At 41.0% G+C, this 15,474-nt stretch overlaps 1 protein-coding gene and 1 long non-coding RNA gene across 2 annotated transcripts in view; both read right to left on the bottom strand.

The window, feature by feature from the left end:
- LOC145491557 (uncharacterized) overlaps nucleotides 1-15,474 on the bottom strand; it is a 214,403-nt gene that overhangs the window by 89,409 nt on the left and 109,520 nt on the right. The gene's annotated exons all lie outside the window — the stretch shown is intronic.
- On the bottom strand, nucleotides 5,800-11,493 carry LOC145490341 (uncharacterized). Its single transcript, XM_081469467.1, has 3 exons — nucleotides 11,350-11,493; nucleotides 8,129-8,236; nucleotides 5,800-6,981 (listed from the first exon to the last, which is right to left on the bottom strand). Exons 2-3 carry the CDS (start codon nucleotides 8,205-8,207, stop codon nucleotides 6,527-6,529), a joined length of 534 nt encoding a protein of 177 aa, XP_081325593.1. The 5' UTR covers nucleotides 8,208-8,236; nucleotides 11,350-11,493; the 3' UTR covers nucleotides 5,800-6,526.

Below are 15,474 nucleotides of genomic sequence, written 5' to 3'. Positions count from 1 at the left end.
TCACGTAGGTTCGCTTTAAAGTGACAACTTGTTGTACCTCAGCCCCAACAACAGGGCGAGAAGTCTGTCCACGCTTATTGCAGTCAATGTACAAAGAGACACTGCAGTCCGCAAAATAAAGGTTATTACAGAGTTTGCAGCATATATGTAGCCACAAATATTCCACTGTCCATTCAATTTAGATATCCAACTGGTAACAGCGAGAGGTTGTGAAAGAACACCAACACAGAGATCAGTTGTTGCAAGACAACGAAGCAAGAGTTTGGACGGCGGATGAAGTGAAGACTCCTTGTGAAGAGTAATTAGGATCAGAGTATTCCCAAGAAATGCAGTTAGGGACAGAACAGAGTTTAAAACTGAGAAAAAAATGTCAAGTGATCTTTTAGCTCTGCAGTTAAAAGTGAGGAACATGATAGTAGTTGAACTGTTTGTTGCTGTTCATCTCCATTAGCGTTTGTTGTCGCCATATTCACCTGCAAGTGATAGCTAAACGGGAAACTGGAGTCGGCTAAGATAAGTGCAGATCTTCAATGGGGTCTGTCAGAATGTTTCGTACTCGCGTCACTTTTAACACATCCAGAGAGAAACATACAAAACCGTAAAGCTAACAAAATGTAGAATCGGAAGAAACAATTATTTTAAAGATTTGATTTATTGGTTAGCGCAAGCAAGCCTTCAAATGCAAAACTGACGATGTTTGCTAAGCTGAAGTACCTTCCTTTCTTTTAGCAGGTACGAGCAAACTAGCTGAACCATGTCAATCCGCAGATGTCGGACTACAAATATATGTGACGCTTTTCCGATGTTGTTATAATTACTGGTTACCGAGAAAATCATTTTGAACTAGACAAATAGAATATTTGGCAATTAAGAGCTAAGGGGAAAAAGTACTTGAAATATCTAAAAAAAGCCTCACACATTTTGGCGCATAAATAATCGACAAACATTTTGGTCAAGTTTCGTAAAAATTCCTCAGTTCTATACGAACCCAATTAATTGGCTTGATGGAAGAGAATCCACGCAAAAATATAGCCCAAGCATTTTTAGCTCCTAAAGTTTTACAAACTTCCGCAAAGAGGGCAGTAATGTCGGGAGGGGTAATTATGTCGCCAATCAACTAAGGTTACCGCATTTTGTTTTTCGCTAATTTAATATTGTTCTTCAGTTTCCGGACCCAAAGCGCGAAAAAAACGTGTCTCCTTTTTGCCATATTCAATTTCAGTTAAAAAAAAAAAAAAAAAAAAAAAAATTACAGAACATCTTCGAAATAATAAAGTGTATTATCGTTTGTCTCACGATGTAGTCACTTGAGATGTAGATCGCGACGTTTCGACTGCTTACTGCTAGTCTTCTTCAGGCGATAAGGTCGACTGATTGCATGGTATCATTTATATCACAAAGGTCGGCTGTGATTGGTGCATTTCAATCCTCCTATTGTTCCATTGTTCCGGCGAGTAGCTGTTCCCTCAGTGGTCCGCTGTTGTACCGTTCTCCTGTTGTTGTGTTTCTTGATCGTGGGTATCCATGCTTCAGGAATTTCAATCCCACTATCCCTGTTGATGTTGTTAGGGTGAAGTCTTATGTGAATAGCTTCCTTGACCCTACGTGTGTACCAGTGAGGATCTCGATCAATAAACTTGACCTCATTCCAGATAGGATAGTGGCCGGTCTCGTGGGTGTGTTCAGAAACGGCGGAGGTCTGAGTTCGGGTGAGTCGTATATCCCTGTCGTGTTCTTTGATCCTCTCCTGCATAGATCTCCCTGTTTCCCCGATGTAGACTTTGCCGCACTCACAGGGAATCCTGTAGACAACACCATCTTGTTTAGCCGGGTTGACGGTGTCCTTTGGTCGCACTAAATGTGACCGAAGTGTCGTGTCGGACTTAAAGACGGCGCGAATGCCTTGTTGTTCTAGGCAGCGGCGGAGAGACTCCGAAACTCCTTGGACATAAGGTAAAACGGCGGTGGATTTAAATTCCGCGACAGGCTCTCTTCTTGGGGTTGTTCGTGCCTTTGTGATCTTCTGTACAAAAGAGGAGGGATATCCGTTAGAAACAAGTACAGATGACAGATGTTTCTTCTCTCCAGCGATTACTGATGGTTTGGTGACGAGACGTTTAGCCCGGTCGTACAGACACTTCACAATACCGCGCTTTACTGACTGAGGGTGGTGTGAATCATACGCTAGGTACTGATCAGTATGTGTTGGTTTCCTGTAGACACTGGTGGTAAGGCGGCCACCAGGTTCCCTGTAAACTGACGTGTCGAGAAAGGCGATCTTGTTGTTGTTCTCAATCTCCATGGTGAAACGGATTGATGGTTGTTGACTGTTCAGGTGTTGCAGGAAGACGTCAACTTTATCCCGATCCAGGATGGTGAAAGTATCATCTACGTAGCGTTTCCAGATCTTAGGCTTGTAAGGTGCGGACTCTATTGCTTGTTCTTCAAATATCTCCATGTAGAGATTAGCAATAACCGCGGATACAGGGCTCCCCATGGCTGTGCCGTCTCGTTGTTCGTAAATCGATCCGTTGCACTGGAAGTACGTAGATCTTAATACGAAATTCAAGAGGTCCGCGATTTGAACTGGTGTAAGTGTCGTGCGGTCAGCCAGGTCTGCGTCGTTCTCCATTTTTTGTAGCGCGGCTTGTACGGCGCCCTCGATCGGTACGTTGGTAAACAGTGACTCTACGTCGAAAGACACCATGATCTCGTGGTCCTGGATCTCTTCACTGGCGATGGTGGAGGCGAAGTCAGTTGAGTTCTTCACTGTGAAGTTCGAGTTACCTGCAAGAGGAGATAATACGTTAGCCAAGAAAGCAGACAGGTCGTATGCAAAGGTGTTGACACACGACACAATTGGCCTAAGCGGTGTGTCGGCCTTGTGGATCTTCGGCAAACCATAGATCCTAGGTGGTTGTTTGTGTCGAGGTCTGATCTTATTATAAACCGCCTCTGATATGTGTCCACTCCATTTCAGGGTTAGCAGCTTCTCAGATAGCTTCCGGGTCAAGCGGTCTGTCGGATCTTTGTTGAGCAGCTGGTACGGTCCGGAATCAATTAGCGCTGACATTTTTGCGTGGTATTTGTTAGCGTCCAGGATTACGCTAGCGCGTCCTTTGTCGGCCGGAAGGACCATGATTGAGTTGTCCTCTTTTAAGCTTTTAAGAGCCTCCTGCTGTTCCATCGTGATGTTGGGCGTGGGTGGTTGTGATGAATAACAACAACCTTTTCCTCGACATCTTCGAAATAGGATTGAAAAATTCCGAGTGATTGTACAAAATGACTCTAGATCGCGAAGAAAAAATATTTCGAAACAAAAAAATTCGCAGAAAGGGTTTTGTTGTTTGAGTGTTGAAATATAGCTAGCTGGGGTCCGAGTTTGAGGGCAAACAAAGTTCTTAACCTCTGTCCCTCTCTGATGATGGAGATGGATTGTTTTGGTTTTTAATTTTTTGTTTTCAAAATGCCATGCATAGTCATTGTCTAGGGAGCTACGCGGTCCGTCTGTAAGTTGGTCCTAAATTTGAAACTTTCCTTTCAGATGACTTACAAAACGAGCATTTAAGTTGCTTAACGTTTTTCCCTGATCATCCAGTTTTCGCCATTGCTGGACAGCTTTGTTTACTAAAATGAAGTCACTAAACCAAATATAACTCGAGTTTCCCCCGTCATTGCCCACGCAGCTCCCGTCTGGCTTTTAGGCTCAGCTGGCGGAGCCACAGTGATCGATCTAATTCCAAGGCCCTGGGTTGAAAGCACCCCAAGTAAAGTTGAAATATATTTTATTTTCCTCTAGTGGTTCCCCGTTTCCTTTGCAGGGCTAAAGCTCAGAGGGAAATTACTGAGTTGTTTTCCAGCTCTTTAGATAACCTCAGAGTTAATTCTCTGCGTGCTTTTTCATATTCTCTTAAGTATTGGGTGGCGTAACGTTGAATTTCTGAATGTACCCGTAGCCCCTAGAAATCCCGGCTGGACATTAACATTGAAAACATATATATTTTCTGTTCTGTTTCCGTCTTACATGTCCAGGATGCTACAACTTATAGTGACACTTATAATTACTTGACAGTAAACACACAGTAAGTAGTTCATTGATAAAGACAAAAAACGTTTGACGCATCTATGACATGAAATTGTTTGTATCATAGCTGTTATATTTGTTATTAAACTTGTTATCGATTTCGTAGCTACTTTACGGGTTTATCGAGCTCACTGAGGGACATCCCTTGCCTGAGGATTATTTTGCCTCTGTCCTAAACTTACCCTTGTCTGTGTTCTAACATTCGTTAAAGGGAGATATTTTCGCTGCTAAGGCTTTTCATCTTCGCGCTGATTCTTAGTTGACTGCAACTGACACGTTTGACGCAATCATTTGCGTCGGGAATTCCATGTGTGATAGCTGTAATACTTGTTATATAATTAAATTTGTTATAGATTTCGTACCCTCTTTACGGATTTATCTCAGTGAGAAATTTCCCTTGCCTTCCTTGGCGCAACTGAATTTGTAAAAATTCTGAAATTGTGATCACTCCTGGGTTCGGAAATCCCAGAAGAGCCAAGGAATAGCAAACCTTGTGACGCATATTTCTCTTAGGAGGACAGCCGAACTGCTCTATACGCACTTTCAGTTTATCCTTCTCGATGATAAATCTTCTCGGATGCAAAAATCTAACAAGCAAGCAGCAAAATTAAATAACTACTAGGGTTTATAAGTCTCTGCACGGGTTGGCTCCAGAATATGTAAGTTCTAAATTTGAGAGGCGAGAAACCGCATATTATCTAAGGAACTCTGAGAATAAGCTTAATGTTCTCTATACGCACTTTCAGTTTATCCTTCTCGATGATAAATCTTCTCGGATGCAAAAATCTAACAAGCAAGCAGCAAAATTAAATAACTACTAGGGTTTATAAGTCTCTGCACGGGTTGGCTCCAGAATATGTAAGTTCTAAATTTGAGAGGCGAGAAACCGCATATTATCTAAGGAACTCTGAGAATAAGCTTAATGTTCCATTGCCGCGTACAAACTATTATAAAAATTGCTTCAGCTATAGTGGCGCCATTCTTTGGAACAGTCTCCCTTGTGACTTAGGGGAAGCAGAGTCCCTGAGGCAGTTTAAACCCCTACTCAAAGGAGATGTATAACGCACGACATTCGTGGAAAGCAGCTTTTTTATTGAATTATTTTTATTATAATTTAGGAATTGAATATATTTGTAGTTTTAGCTGACGAATTTTCAGCCGTGTTGAAATAAAGATTATGTATGTATGTTTAACATCCATGCAATGCGCGTGGTTATATGGATGATCATTCTCCAGAATTCAGAAATACGCAGGTCGCGAACTCAGAATGGATCAGGTTGGTGTCCATGGGATGGACACCGCCACCTGGCAAAAGGTAATCTGGTCGGCCAAAAACAACCAGGCGCCAAACTATCATGACTGAACTCAGTGAGGTAAAACTCGCTTGGGGTGAGACACTACATGTTGCATAAAATAGGGATAAATGGAGAGGGATTGTATTGCCTTATGTCCCATAGGGGGACCAGGAGGATTAAGTAAGTAAGTTTTGTGGTTTACCCAAATTTTGGAACATCTCTTACCGGGAATTTCGGTTCCATGTGATTTTCTCTGTACAATCTCTGGAATTTTCGGTTGAATGGTTCGTATTCTGGAAATCCAGCAATTTTTAGAGTGTCCAGAAATTTGCCTACCATTTGCCGAGTTTGGAAAGGTTCGGAATCGTTGCTTGAACGGAAAGTACAAATATTTTATTAATAGTAATTAACACTGGCAAATGTTTATTATTCAGCTTTAATATGTTGAAAGAAAAACTGATAACGCGAAGATATATTGGTAAATTATCACTAAAATTGAAAGCATTAGCACAGGCAGTTAACGTTACACGTTTGACTAATGATAATAACACAAGATTGAATCGTCAATTCTAAACTCTACTTTAAAAGCGATACGGACCCTTATTACACGAAGATAAATTTAGAAGTCTATACGAAGACGTGAAATATTATATGAAACTGTACTTTTTCATAAGCCACCACAAATCACCCTCAAACGAAACAATAGTATATTTATGGAAAGGCTATCGTGCCTCGGCACTCAGTAATAAATCTGATTCTCGCACCTTTTTTTCGAACTTGCTAATCTGGGAACTATTTTACCTGTCGAACTGAGGGCCTAAAGCACAATAAAACAATGCCGGGATCAGGCTTTATCGTCGCAGGAATGCATGGTGCATGAGCAAAGCCACTACATGTATGTTAACTGAGGTATTTTTTTTTTGAAGTTTATGTTTTTTTCGAATTCTTTTATAGTTATAAACTCCCGGATAACGACCATTTTTTTATTGGGATACAGGTCGGGCGCAACGCCCTCTACTGAGAAAGTAAATGTGTTTTATATGGTTTAACTCTGATTTACAGCGATGACTACAAGTGAAAACTTCAGCGTTGTTTTTTCCAATTGCCAAGAAGCCCTTTTTGCTTTCTTCAAATCGTTTAAGGTGCTTTAGCCGAGCAGCTTTCTTTTCCTGAACCGGTTTAACATAAACGGGTTTATCTTGTTGCCACGGGCGGCTACGTCCCTCTTCTTCGGAAGGCTCGGCTCCTCAACTTCGCGCCTTTTTCGCTTCATGCCAAGATGATCGCGTTCTAATGCCTCATACATGTAGGCAAACAGCATGTCAATGGAAGGCACGGAAGAAGTCGCTTCGCTCACAGTGGAAGTTGGTGTTAGGTACCAGTCGTCTTCAGCTGAACTTGTACTGGATGATGAAAATGACGATGTTGTACTGGAGGTCTCCTGTTCCCAATCCCAGGCCCAGCTACTGGTGGTACTAAACGAAGAGGCAGTGGTAGTCTCGAGCGACGGTGTCAACTCCCGACTAGCAGTGTTGTCGTCCCAGAACCAATCGCTGGTTGTTATTGAGCTTGAGCTAGAGAAAGGCGTGCTTGACGCTGTTTCTGCAGCAACAGAAAAACATAAAACGTTTGAAAATACATTTACATCAGAGAAAAAGCTTTCAGACTGACAAGAACATATAATTTGACCCCAAATTATCTCGATATATATATACGGCGGAAATTAGGAATCTTTAAAAAAACAGGCATCGAAACAATGTGTCCTGCTGCAGATCTAAACACACATAGAAGCATTGCTTGAATGTACAGTCTTATTTTTATAAGAATACATTTTATACGAATATCGAGGCTAAATTTTCGAAATTTTAGAATAAACCCGAGGCTGAGATTTGAAAAGAATTAATATAATTTTATGTGGCGAAAATTTGGAGGGTCAACAGAATTTTATGTTTTGATCGAAACCGTGTAAAGTTCTTCCTTTCTCTGAACAGTAGAACGAGCCAGAAAACAACACATATGAACAGCACTGTATGTTCGACGCTAACAACATTTCTACAAGAATTTGTGTGTATCATATCAGGCTTCATTGCCTGTAGACTGGCTCCAAAATTACTTCAACGCCATCAAAGTCCATAAATCTGAAATATCTTACGTTATAATCTAAGAATATTCACAAGAATATTTTCAGCCTAAAATCAGCAGAAAAATAAGAATATTCACCCTGGGCCGGAAAAACAATATAGAATGTAAATGTATTTCTGTTTTGAATGCATACGTAGTTACATATATAGCGGTTTTCAATTGAGTGTTGTAAAACCAAAACCAAACCAATTACTTACCAATTAGACTACTCAGCCAATCTCAAACCGAAGTAAAACCAAAACCAAAACCAAAGTAATTGTCTAATAGACCAATTTCGATATATTAAAATTCAGCCTAAAACAACAGACCTCTGTGCGAGGCTCTGAGGAATAACCACAGAGTTTGTGGGGTTTATTCCCCGGAGCCTCGTGCTGAGGTCTATTGTGTTAGGCTGAATTTTAATATATCAAAATTGGTGTATTACTTTCGACACTCAATTGAAAACCGCTCTAATATACTGAACTATACCATTATCAACAATTGCTATGTGATTTCAACTATGACGTTTCACCGAATTCTCTAAACTAACAATGTATAGTAAATGTACACTTATCAATATGGAGAATTGATATTTTCGTCACTGGCTGATAGAGCAGTGTGTTTTTACCTTCCCAAGGCCACGCTGAACAAAGCTGGCAAAAAGGTGCCACCAATAACAGCAACAGCAATGCACAAGCAAAATTCATCTTCTTTGCCAGTTCGTTAATGCTAGTTTCTGAAAGAGAAGTTGACGAGGTAACAAGCACATTTCTTTTTTTCTTTTCTAATAAAATAACACATCTTCTCGGGTTGGCCTCAGTCACATAAAACTAGCCTGCGTAGGAAGCGTTACTGTGGGGTTCGGAAGCAAAGAATTACAGCGCGAAAAATGGAGCGAGTAAAAGAGGAGGGAGGGGAGGGGAAGGAAGGAAGGAAGGAAACGCCTGCAGACAAACCCCTGGATTTTGAAAACCGCCCACTTGGCCTTTCATGCCAGAGTGCGCACACTGAGATTTCGTGCTGTCATCGGCTGTCATAAATTAACCAATGAAATCTTCGGCCTTCCGTTGCGGAAGTGAACTTTGAACCAAAATAAACTTTAACTTGTCAAAATATGTCTGAAACAACGAGCGCACAGTGGGAACGGAGAAATCTCGATTAATTAAATTTGGTAATTTATGATCAAGCTATATTTCTACTCAATCCGTCTAAAAGGAAGGACTGCAAGGGTGAAGTTTTAGCACAAATCTGCCAGAAAGTTAAAAAGTGAGACGTATTCAAGTCGCGTTAGTAATCCTTGTGCTCGCAAGATTCGAAATCTTGGATCACTGCATCCATTCGTTCAGGAATCGATACAAGGTAAAATTAGCAAGTCAACTCCCACAAAGGTAACTCCCGTAAAGAAGCGTTTGCTGGAAACCCCAGATCCGCAAATCGGTTCGAGTGTTATCGCCTGTAGCAAAAGCAAACAACGGAAAGTCTTCTCGGAAAACTTTGGAATTTGGGCAGGAGAGGCTTCAAACATCTGAGAGGGAAAATAACGATTATCTTGACCAGTATCTGAATAAAGATAATCTTCCCCTTGGCGGCCTCCAAGTCAAAGTTGTTTATAAAATGTCCTCGTAAGAATTCCCCGTGACGAGACGACTAAATTTTTGGCAAGGCAAATATGTGACAAAAAGTGGCATGCCGCAGCTAACACTATGACAAATCATTCAGAATTGTACCCAGAGGTTCTAAATGCTGTCAACAAGAATGCTTCCAATGAAATGTCAGAGTACTTACGACATGTTGCTATACAAGCCTGACGAAATCAAATCGACGAAATCAGACGAAATCTTGCTAACAAGCCAGACGAAATCACTAGGTTTTCCCACGCAGTAGTGCGAATTTTCTGTCCCGTGGTTTATTATCTTGTCCTTGGCGCATGTGGCATTCAAGAAAGTGATGTTGAAATTAAAGGAACAGCTGCAAATTGTGTCGCGCTTGCTTCTGCAATAATGTGCAGGCTTCGAAAAACCAAAGCGTCGGCATTGCACTACAGGATTTCTACCGTACTGTCGAAGCTGACGACTAAATCCTCGTTCACCGAGAAAAGTTAAAGCGTTTTGTAGACAAGCTTCGAACGCGTCTTCCCCTTTTGTCTGGTACTCAAAGGCTTTAAAATACCTTTGATCGACACATGTCAATGATATTGGACTAGCCCAGCCAATCACGAGCCCCGTTCGCTGGCGAACGGAGGTTTTCAAAATCCAGGGGTTTGTCTGCAAGCGTTTCCCTCCTTCCCGTCTCCCAGCCCCTCTTTCTTTTTTTTTGGCTCTCGCCCCATTTTTCGCGCAGACAAAACACCGAAAATCCCGTTCCTCGGTCTTTCTTTGCTCCCAAACTCCACGGAAACGCTTGCTACGCAGGCTACATAAAACGGAAATCCCCGTAGCATTAAATTTTGTTTAGGATTCTTCGCTCCTTGTAATCTTAAGATTATTATCTAGTTCGTAATTGTCCAACATTTCGGGCGGTTCTGTTTTTTTCTTTTTTTATAATACAACAGGTGTGAAACGATTTCGATTTAGAAGTTATAAATATGGCTTCAAGCTTCAAGTACTTAAACCTATTACTACTCGCTTTGGCTTAAAATCAGTAAAATACTCAGCGGCCGTTACTTAGAGTAATATTTCTGACACTCTAAGATCTTGAAAACAATGTCCTTTTTTTCAAAGCTGTCCGCAACCTTAGGTTTTAGTTTTTAGGTTATTTTTATATATATTAAAATAAAAATATCTATATTTAGAGACACTAATATAGTTATACCTTGTATTTTTTTGTCTAAATTTTATAAGCTCTCTTTTTATTTCCTCTATTTTTTCCCCTGAATTCTAAATGTCTATTATCGATTCCTAGGAAATTAGCATACTCTATTGCTAGAGGCCCAATCAGCCTGACCAGCCCGAGTATAAATAAAGTTAGTGTCATAAATTAAATGACGAGCGAGATCAGGCTATTAATTTGCACTTAGCAATTTTTAATGGCGGAAACATTTAATTCTAACTTCTTGATCTCCGCGCTCTTTTGAAGTAAAGATGTAGGTTTCGAACATTTCTGCTATGTTTTGGTAAATTTTCTATTTTTCATCCATTTGCTTTTTCAAGTGAATTAGCATAACCGACTTCTATGGTGGTTGATATACAAATAGGACGGATGTGGGATCGAAGATCATTAAATTAATGTTTGTATGTCGGCCTATAAACCAACCGTAACATAAAAAGCCCTAAAATTTACTTCCAAATGGCCTGTTGAAAGAACTGACCTGAAAGCTTCTTTTACTGGGACGTTTGTCACTCGAATCATGGATGTTTAAGCAACATGTTTTTGATACTTTGGGCTGGAAGCCGAAAGGTTTATGACGTTTTAAAATGTTTAATTAATCAGAGAAAGCTTTTACTCAATTTTAGCTGACTGATATGTAAAAGGTTTCAATCATTTATCCGCCTTTCAATAAAATGTTGTGATGAATTGCAATCACCAGTTGCCGCATATATCCAGCAGATTCAGCTTTTTGTTGTGCACTTAGAATATTAGTCATGATGAAACTTGATTCAGAGCAGAACACGATCCGTGTTTCTGGCATTGCGCAGCTCCTACTGTCCCTGCTGTCTAGCTGGACTACGTACATACGCCCTTCCAAACCAGCGAGAAAAACGTATAAAGTGGAACAAAGAACTCTATTATCGAGCAAATGTAAAACAAGGTATTTCGTTCTGCTGAGTGTTAACGGCTTAGGGAGGTTTATCGCCCAAAATTGCGTGCGTTTAGAACTGTCTGAAAATATATTGAGCCAGGAAACCCTACCTGCTCTGATGAAGAATCCCCTTCTAGAATACACAGCAATGAAGAGAGCTCTTTTCAGCTGGTAAACGAGATCGTTTGTCGGAACGAAACGATAAAACCTTTGATGTTTCAAGCTTTCAATCTAACTGCGTATCACTATTACATATTCGTCATATCTATTCGTGGAGTAGTGAATTTGAATTATTGCTTGGAAACTCTAACGTTGGGGAAAACATTTGATGTATGAATTTCAACTAGATTCGCCTTGTGTGGTTCTAATTGTGAATCATGCGTTGAAACTGAACTAAAAACAGAAAACAATATGAAACAAATCAAAGAAAAAACGGACTAAAATTATAGGCGACTTTCACAAGTTTATTGCCTTGTAATGGTACAAAATCGCACGGTCTTAATTGAGGTTCAAAATGCAAATATCAGTACCTATATCTTTTGTTGTTTGCAAACCTGCTTAGAACAAAGTGCTTAACAATAATTAAATGCTAATTCTACTTAAAGACGTTTGGCATCTTTTTTTTCACAATTTTATAACTCAGTAAATCAATTGCATCTAATTTTCATTTGTGCCAGGAAATGAAAAGAATTAGCGCTCTCTCTCCATTTTCCAGGGGTGTGCGAAAAGTGACGGGGGCAATTTCAATCTTTAAAAGCTGGTTTTCACTAGCGACGGAATCGGAGTCGTAAGAGCGCTTATAACCTAGTGAAAATCGAGAGTGGAAGTCATAAGCAGAGTCATAAGCTCGACGGAATCGTAGTCGGAACAATCAGAACGTTTCCATTTCTTCCGATCCGATTCCGTCTACGACTCCGTCGTTTGTAATCCGGTGAAAACTAGATTGTCGGAGTCGGAGACAGAATTGGAAGAACCAACCAATCACACGGCCCGAAAACGAACATTGTGATTGGTTTATTCTTCCGCTTCTGCTTCCGACTCCGACAATTTAGTTTTCACTGGATCGTAAGCGACGGAGTGTTCTGCTTCCGACTCCGTCGGTTTGATTTTCACTAGATCACTCTATGCTTCTGATTACGCCTCCGACTTCGACTCTGTCGGTTTGATTTTCACTAGATCGTTCACTCTTCGTGCTTCCGATTACGACTCCGACTACGACTCCATCGCTAGTGAAAACCAGCCCTTTTTTACAAGCCAGTGATGCATGTACTGATAGAGTGTTTTCACGCTTGACGTCAACAAATTCTAAAATCCAGAACTAAAGAGCCAGCAAAGTTTTTTTTATCTTCACAAGACATAAGAAGATCTAAATTTATATCTTTTTACAAACTTTACACTCAATAGCGTTCTTCGTTTGAAAACCACTCCATTTTGAATTTAAGAGCTATGTCAGTCGGGTGTAGTGCGTGACTGATGGTGTGACATAAATTGTCGAAACTGAAATATACATTAGTTACTTGATTTTACCCTTTAAAGTTAAAGTCGTAGTAGGAAAGTTGTTTATGTAAACTTTTGTTTGCTCAGTACAGATAATCAGTCGCCTATATAACCAAAGTAAGTTCCAGTTGCTTTAACATTTTTCCGACCCCACTGTAGGGGTGGCGAATGGTCCTTCAAAAACTCTGGGTCTCGCAAAATTTTACTCGAATTTCACGGGTCTCGCAGTCTCATTTTTTTGGCGGTTATGTGCGTCTCGCAGTCTCGTTTTTTATACGAAGGTGTCTCGAAGTCTCGATTTTTTTGCAAGGCTAAGGTTCTCGAAGTCTCGATTCGTTTGTTTGTTTTTTAAAATGACGTCTTCTCGTCACCTGATATTGAATTTCATCAAAGCAACTTTCAATTTCCGAGAACTTCTCCTAAGTAGACCATATGCGTATTCTCGGTATTGGACTGGAACTAGCATGCGATGGAGGCTCATGCGGAGGAATATCATTAAAAAGAGATCAAAGTCTTTTGTATTTGAAACGACTCCCCGCATAAGCCTCAGTTGCATGCTGGTTCCAGTCCAATACCGGGAATACGAATATGGCCTATTGTCTGAATTCCACAAAAAGCTAGAAAACTTACCGCAACGTCATTTTGGCGCCAGAAAAAAACAGTTATTTTATTCTAGGATATCATAACGTAGTGTTATAGTCGAATTCCCAGTTCCAGCTAGTACACAGAAGCTGGCCAAAAGGCTAAAAGGGGAATCATGAAACCCACACAACCCGCGATAGCTCAATATGAAGCCCACGAAGTCGGAGAACTTATCTGTTGCCCCCTGTGGAACTGCGTAAAAGCACAAGTATTCTCAGTAAAACAAACAAGTTACTACTACTCACCCAACAGTGCCTCGTACATGGACAATCGAATAAGATATTTCCATCACTCATCATGTAATTTGTTCTATGGTCATCTGGAACCGTTTTAATAAGTTTTAACTGTTCTCTGTTCTTAATTCATCCAATCCGGCGAGTTCTGAGACTGAGCGTGAACGTCTTTTACCCAAACAGCTATAGCTAGCTATAAGCTTATGCCAACTGTTAATCTGCAGTCGATTCATCATCTTCTCTTTTTGCTTATTTTTATGCCTCTTGACTCTGATAAAATGTAAAGCATATATCCTGTTACTTCTGTTTTATGGTTTGCTTTGTTTGTCTTTTTTCTTTCCTTTTTGTCTTATGGTTTTGGGGAAGTTATCATTCTCGTAATCTATGTGGCAGACGAAGAGAACGCCCTCTAGATGTGTGGCCAACGGACGCTGGTTCTGTTTGTGCAGGTGAAGGTTCCGTTGTTGTAACTCGGCTAAGCTGCATCACACACTGATGATAGACCTCTTCATTCATTTCTAATTGAAATTCATCCTCAAGATAAACAATGCTTTCATTACCTTTTAGCTGGCAAACGACCCGATCCAACTTCACAATACCCGTGAATTCATAGTGTAGGAGCAAACAGTCCTCTGGATCAGGTCCGTAAATGTGGACTTTCGCAGTGTGCGTCAACATCCGGGGTTTCCAGTCTTGGGCAAGGTTTCCTAGTGAAAATGGGCCCGAAACTCTTTCATCGTGTGAAATTAAAAGGGTTGAACCTTTACTAAACGTAATGGTGGAAACACAATTCTGTGTCTACTATGTAGATTCCGCCATCGTTCTCTGAGTTAGCAACCAAGATGTCTCGTGTCTCCTTGTTGTAGGCCAGTCCCGTACAGCACGCCTTTCGCGTTATCGTTATAAAAGATTCGGAGTCCGCCTTCAGTACTGTACCAGTGCAGCTAACGGCAACTTCCAGGATTGTCGGACTGTTGCGCTGCGAAACGAAAAGGATGGTTCGGTCTTCGTTGGAACACAAGGTCAAAGGACTGAGATCGTTTAGAAGTGAAATTAATCCATTACGTTTTGGAGATGCAGGAGGATTGTCCATAATCCAGTCAGAAAGCATTGACCTCATTTGAGCGACGGAAACTCTCTCGTCTTGGCCGAGCAGGCCGCGCTTGCAGAGCTCTCCTTGTAGCCGAGGCTTCTTCAGTGCTTTGGGATCTAATTTCACAACGTTGCCGACGTCCAAATATGACAGACTATCTTCTTCTGCGACAAAGATAACACCCGATTCATAGATGACCCATGTTGGATTTAAAATGTCCCTGGCTAGGACTTGGACGTCTGCAGGGTTATGAAGCCTGACTTGAAAAAGGGATCCAAGGGTGTAATCCAAAGTGAGCCAAATGCACCATAGCAAACTGAGATTGGATGGAGTAAAACTCCAAGTTTGTTAAGGCCATATTCCTTCCAGAACATTTCTGGGACTACAGTATGGACGAGATATCCCATTTGTAGCAAACCTTCTCGACGTTAGCTCCATTGCACTCTGCAACGTAGCTCGTATCCATTCAATCTCGACCCCTCAAAGCCACGTCCGTCAGAACAGTCTTCAGATCGTTTGAGCAGGATGAGTCAAGCCGTGCTATGCGTAGCATCACAAGACTGAATCTCGCCCTCTCGATGAACATGAACCAGTTACAAGGCGACCTGTGCACATTCTTTACCGCGTGAACTATGTCAGGATTTGGCGCTGCCAGAGTGCTGTATGAGTCAGCGGTTCCATCGCTTTGGTCATTTTGGTCATTTGGTTTTTTTGCAGGAGTTCAAGGGCTGCTTAAGCATCGACTGACAGTCAATGGTAATATTGAGACA

Source organism: Orbicella franksi, chromosome 6 (genome assembly GCF_964199315.1).
Source record: "Orbicella franksi chromosome 6, jaOrbFran1.1, whole genome shotgun sequence".
Lineage (NCBI taxonomy): Eukaryota > Metazoa > Cnidaria > Anthozoa > Scleractinia > Merulinidae > Orbicella > Orbicella franksi.
This window is presented reverse-complemented; position numbering and strand designations above follow the sequence as displayed.

Coding starts and splice junctions, on each gene's coding strand:
- LOC145490341 (XM_081469467.1), bottom strand. CDS start 8,207: ATGAATTTTGCTTGTGCATTGCTGTTGCTGTTATTGGTGGCACCTTTT. Junction 6,982..8,128: donor TTCAGCGTGGCCTTGGGAAG/GTAAAAACACAC, acceptor CTGTTGCTGCAG/AAACAGCGTCAAGCACGCCT.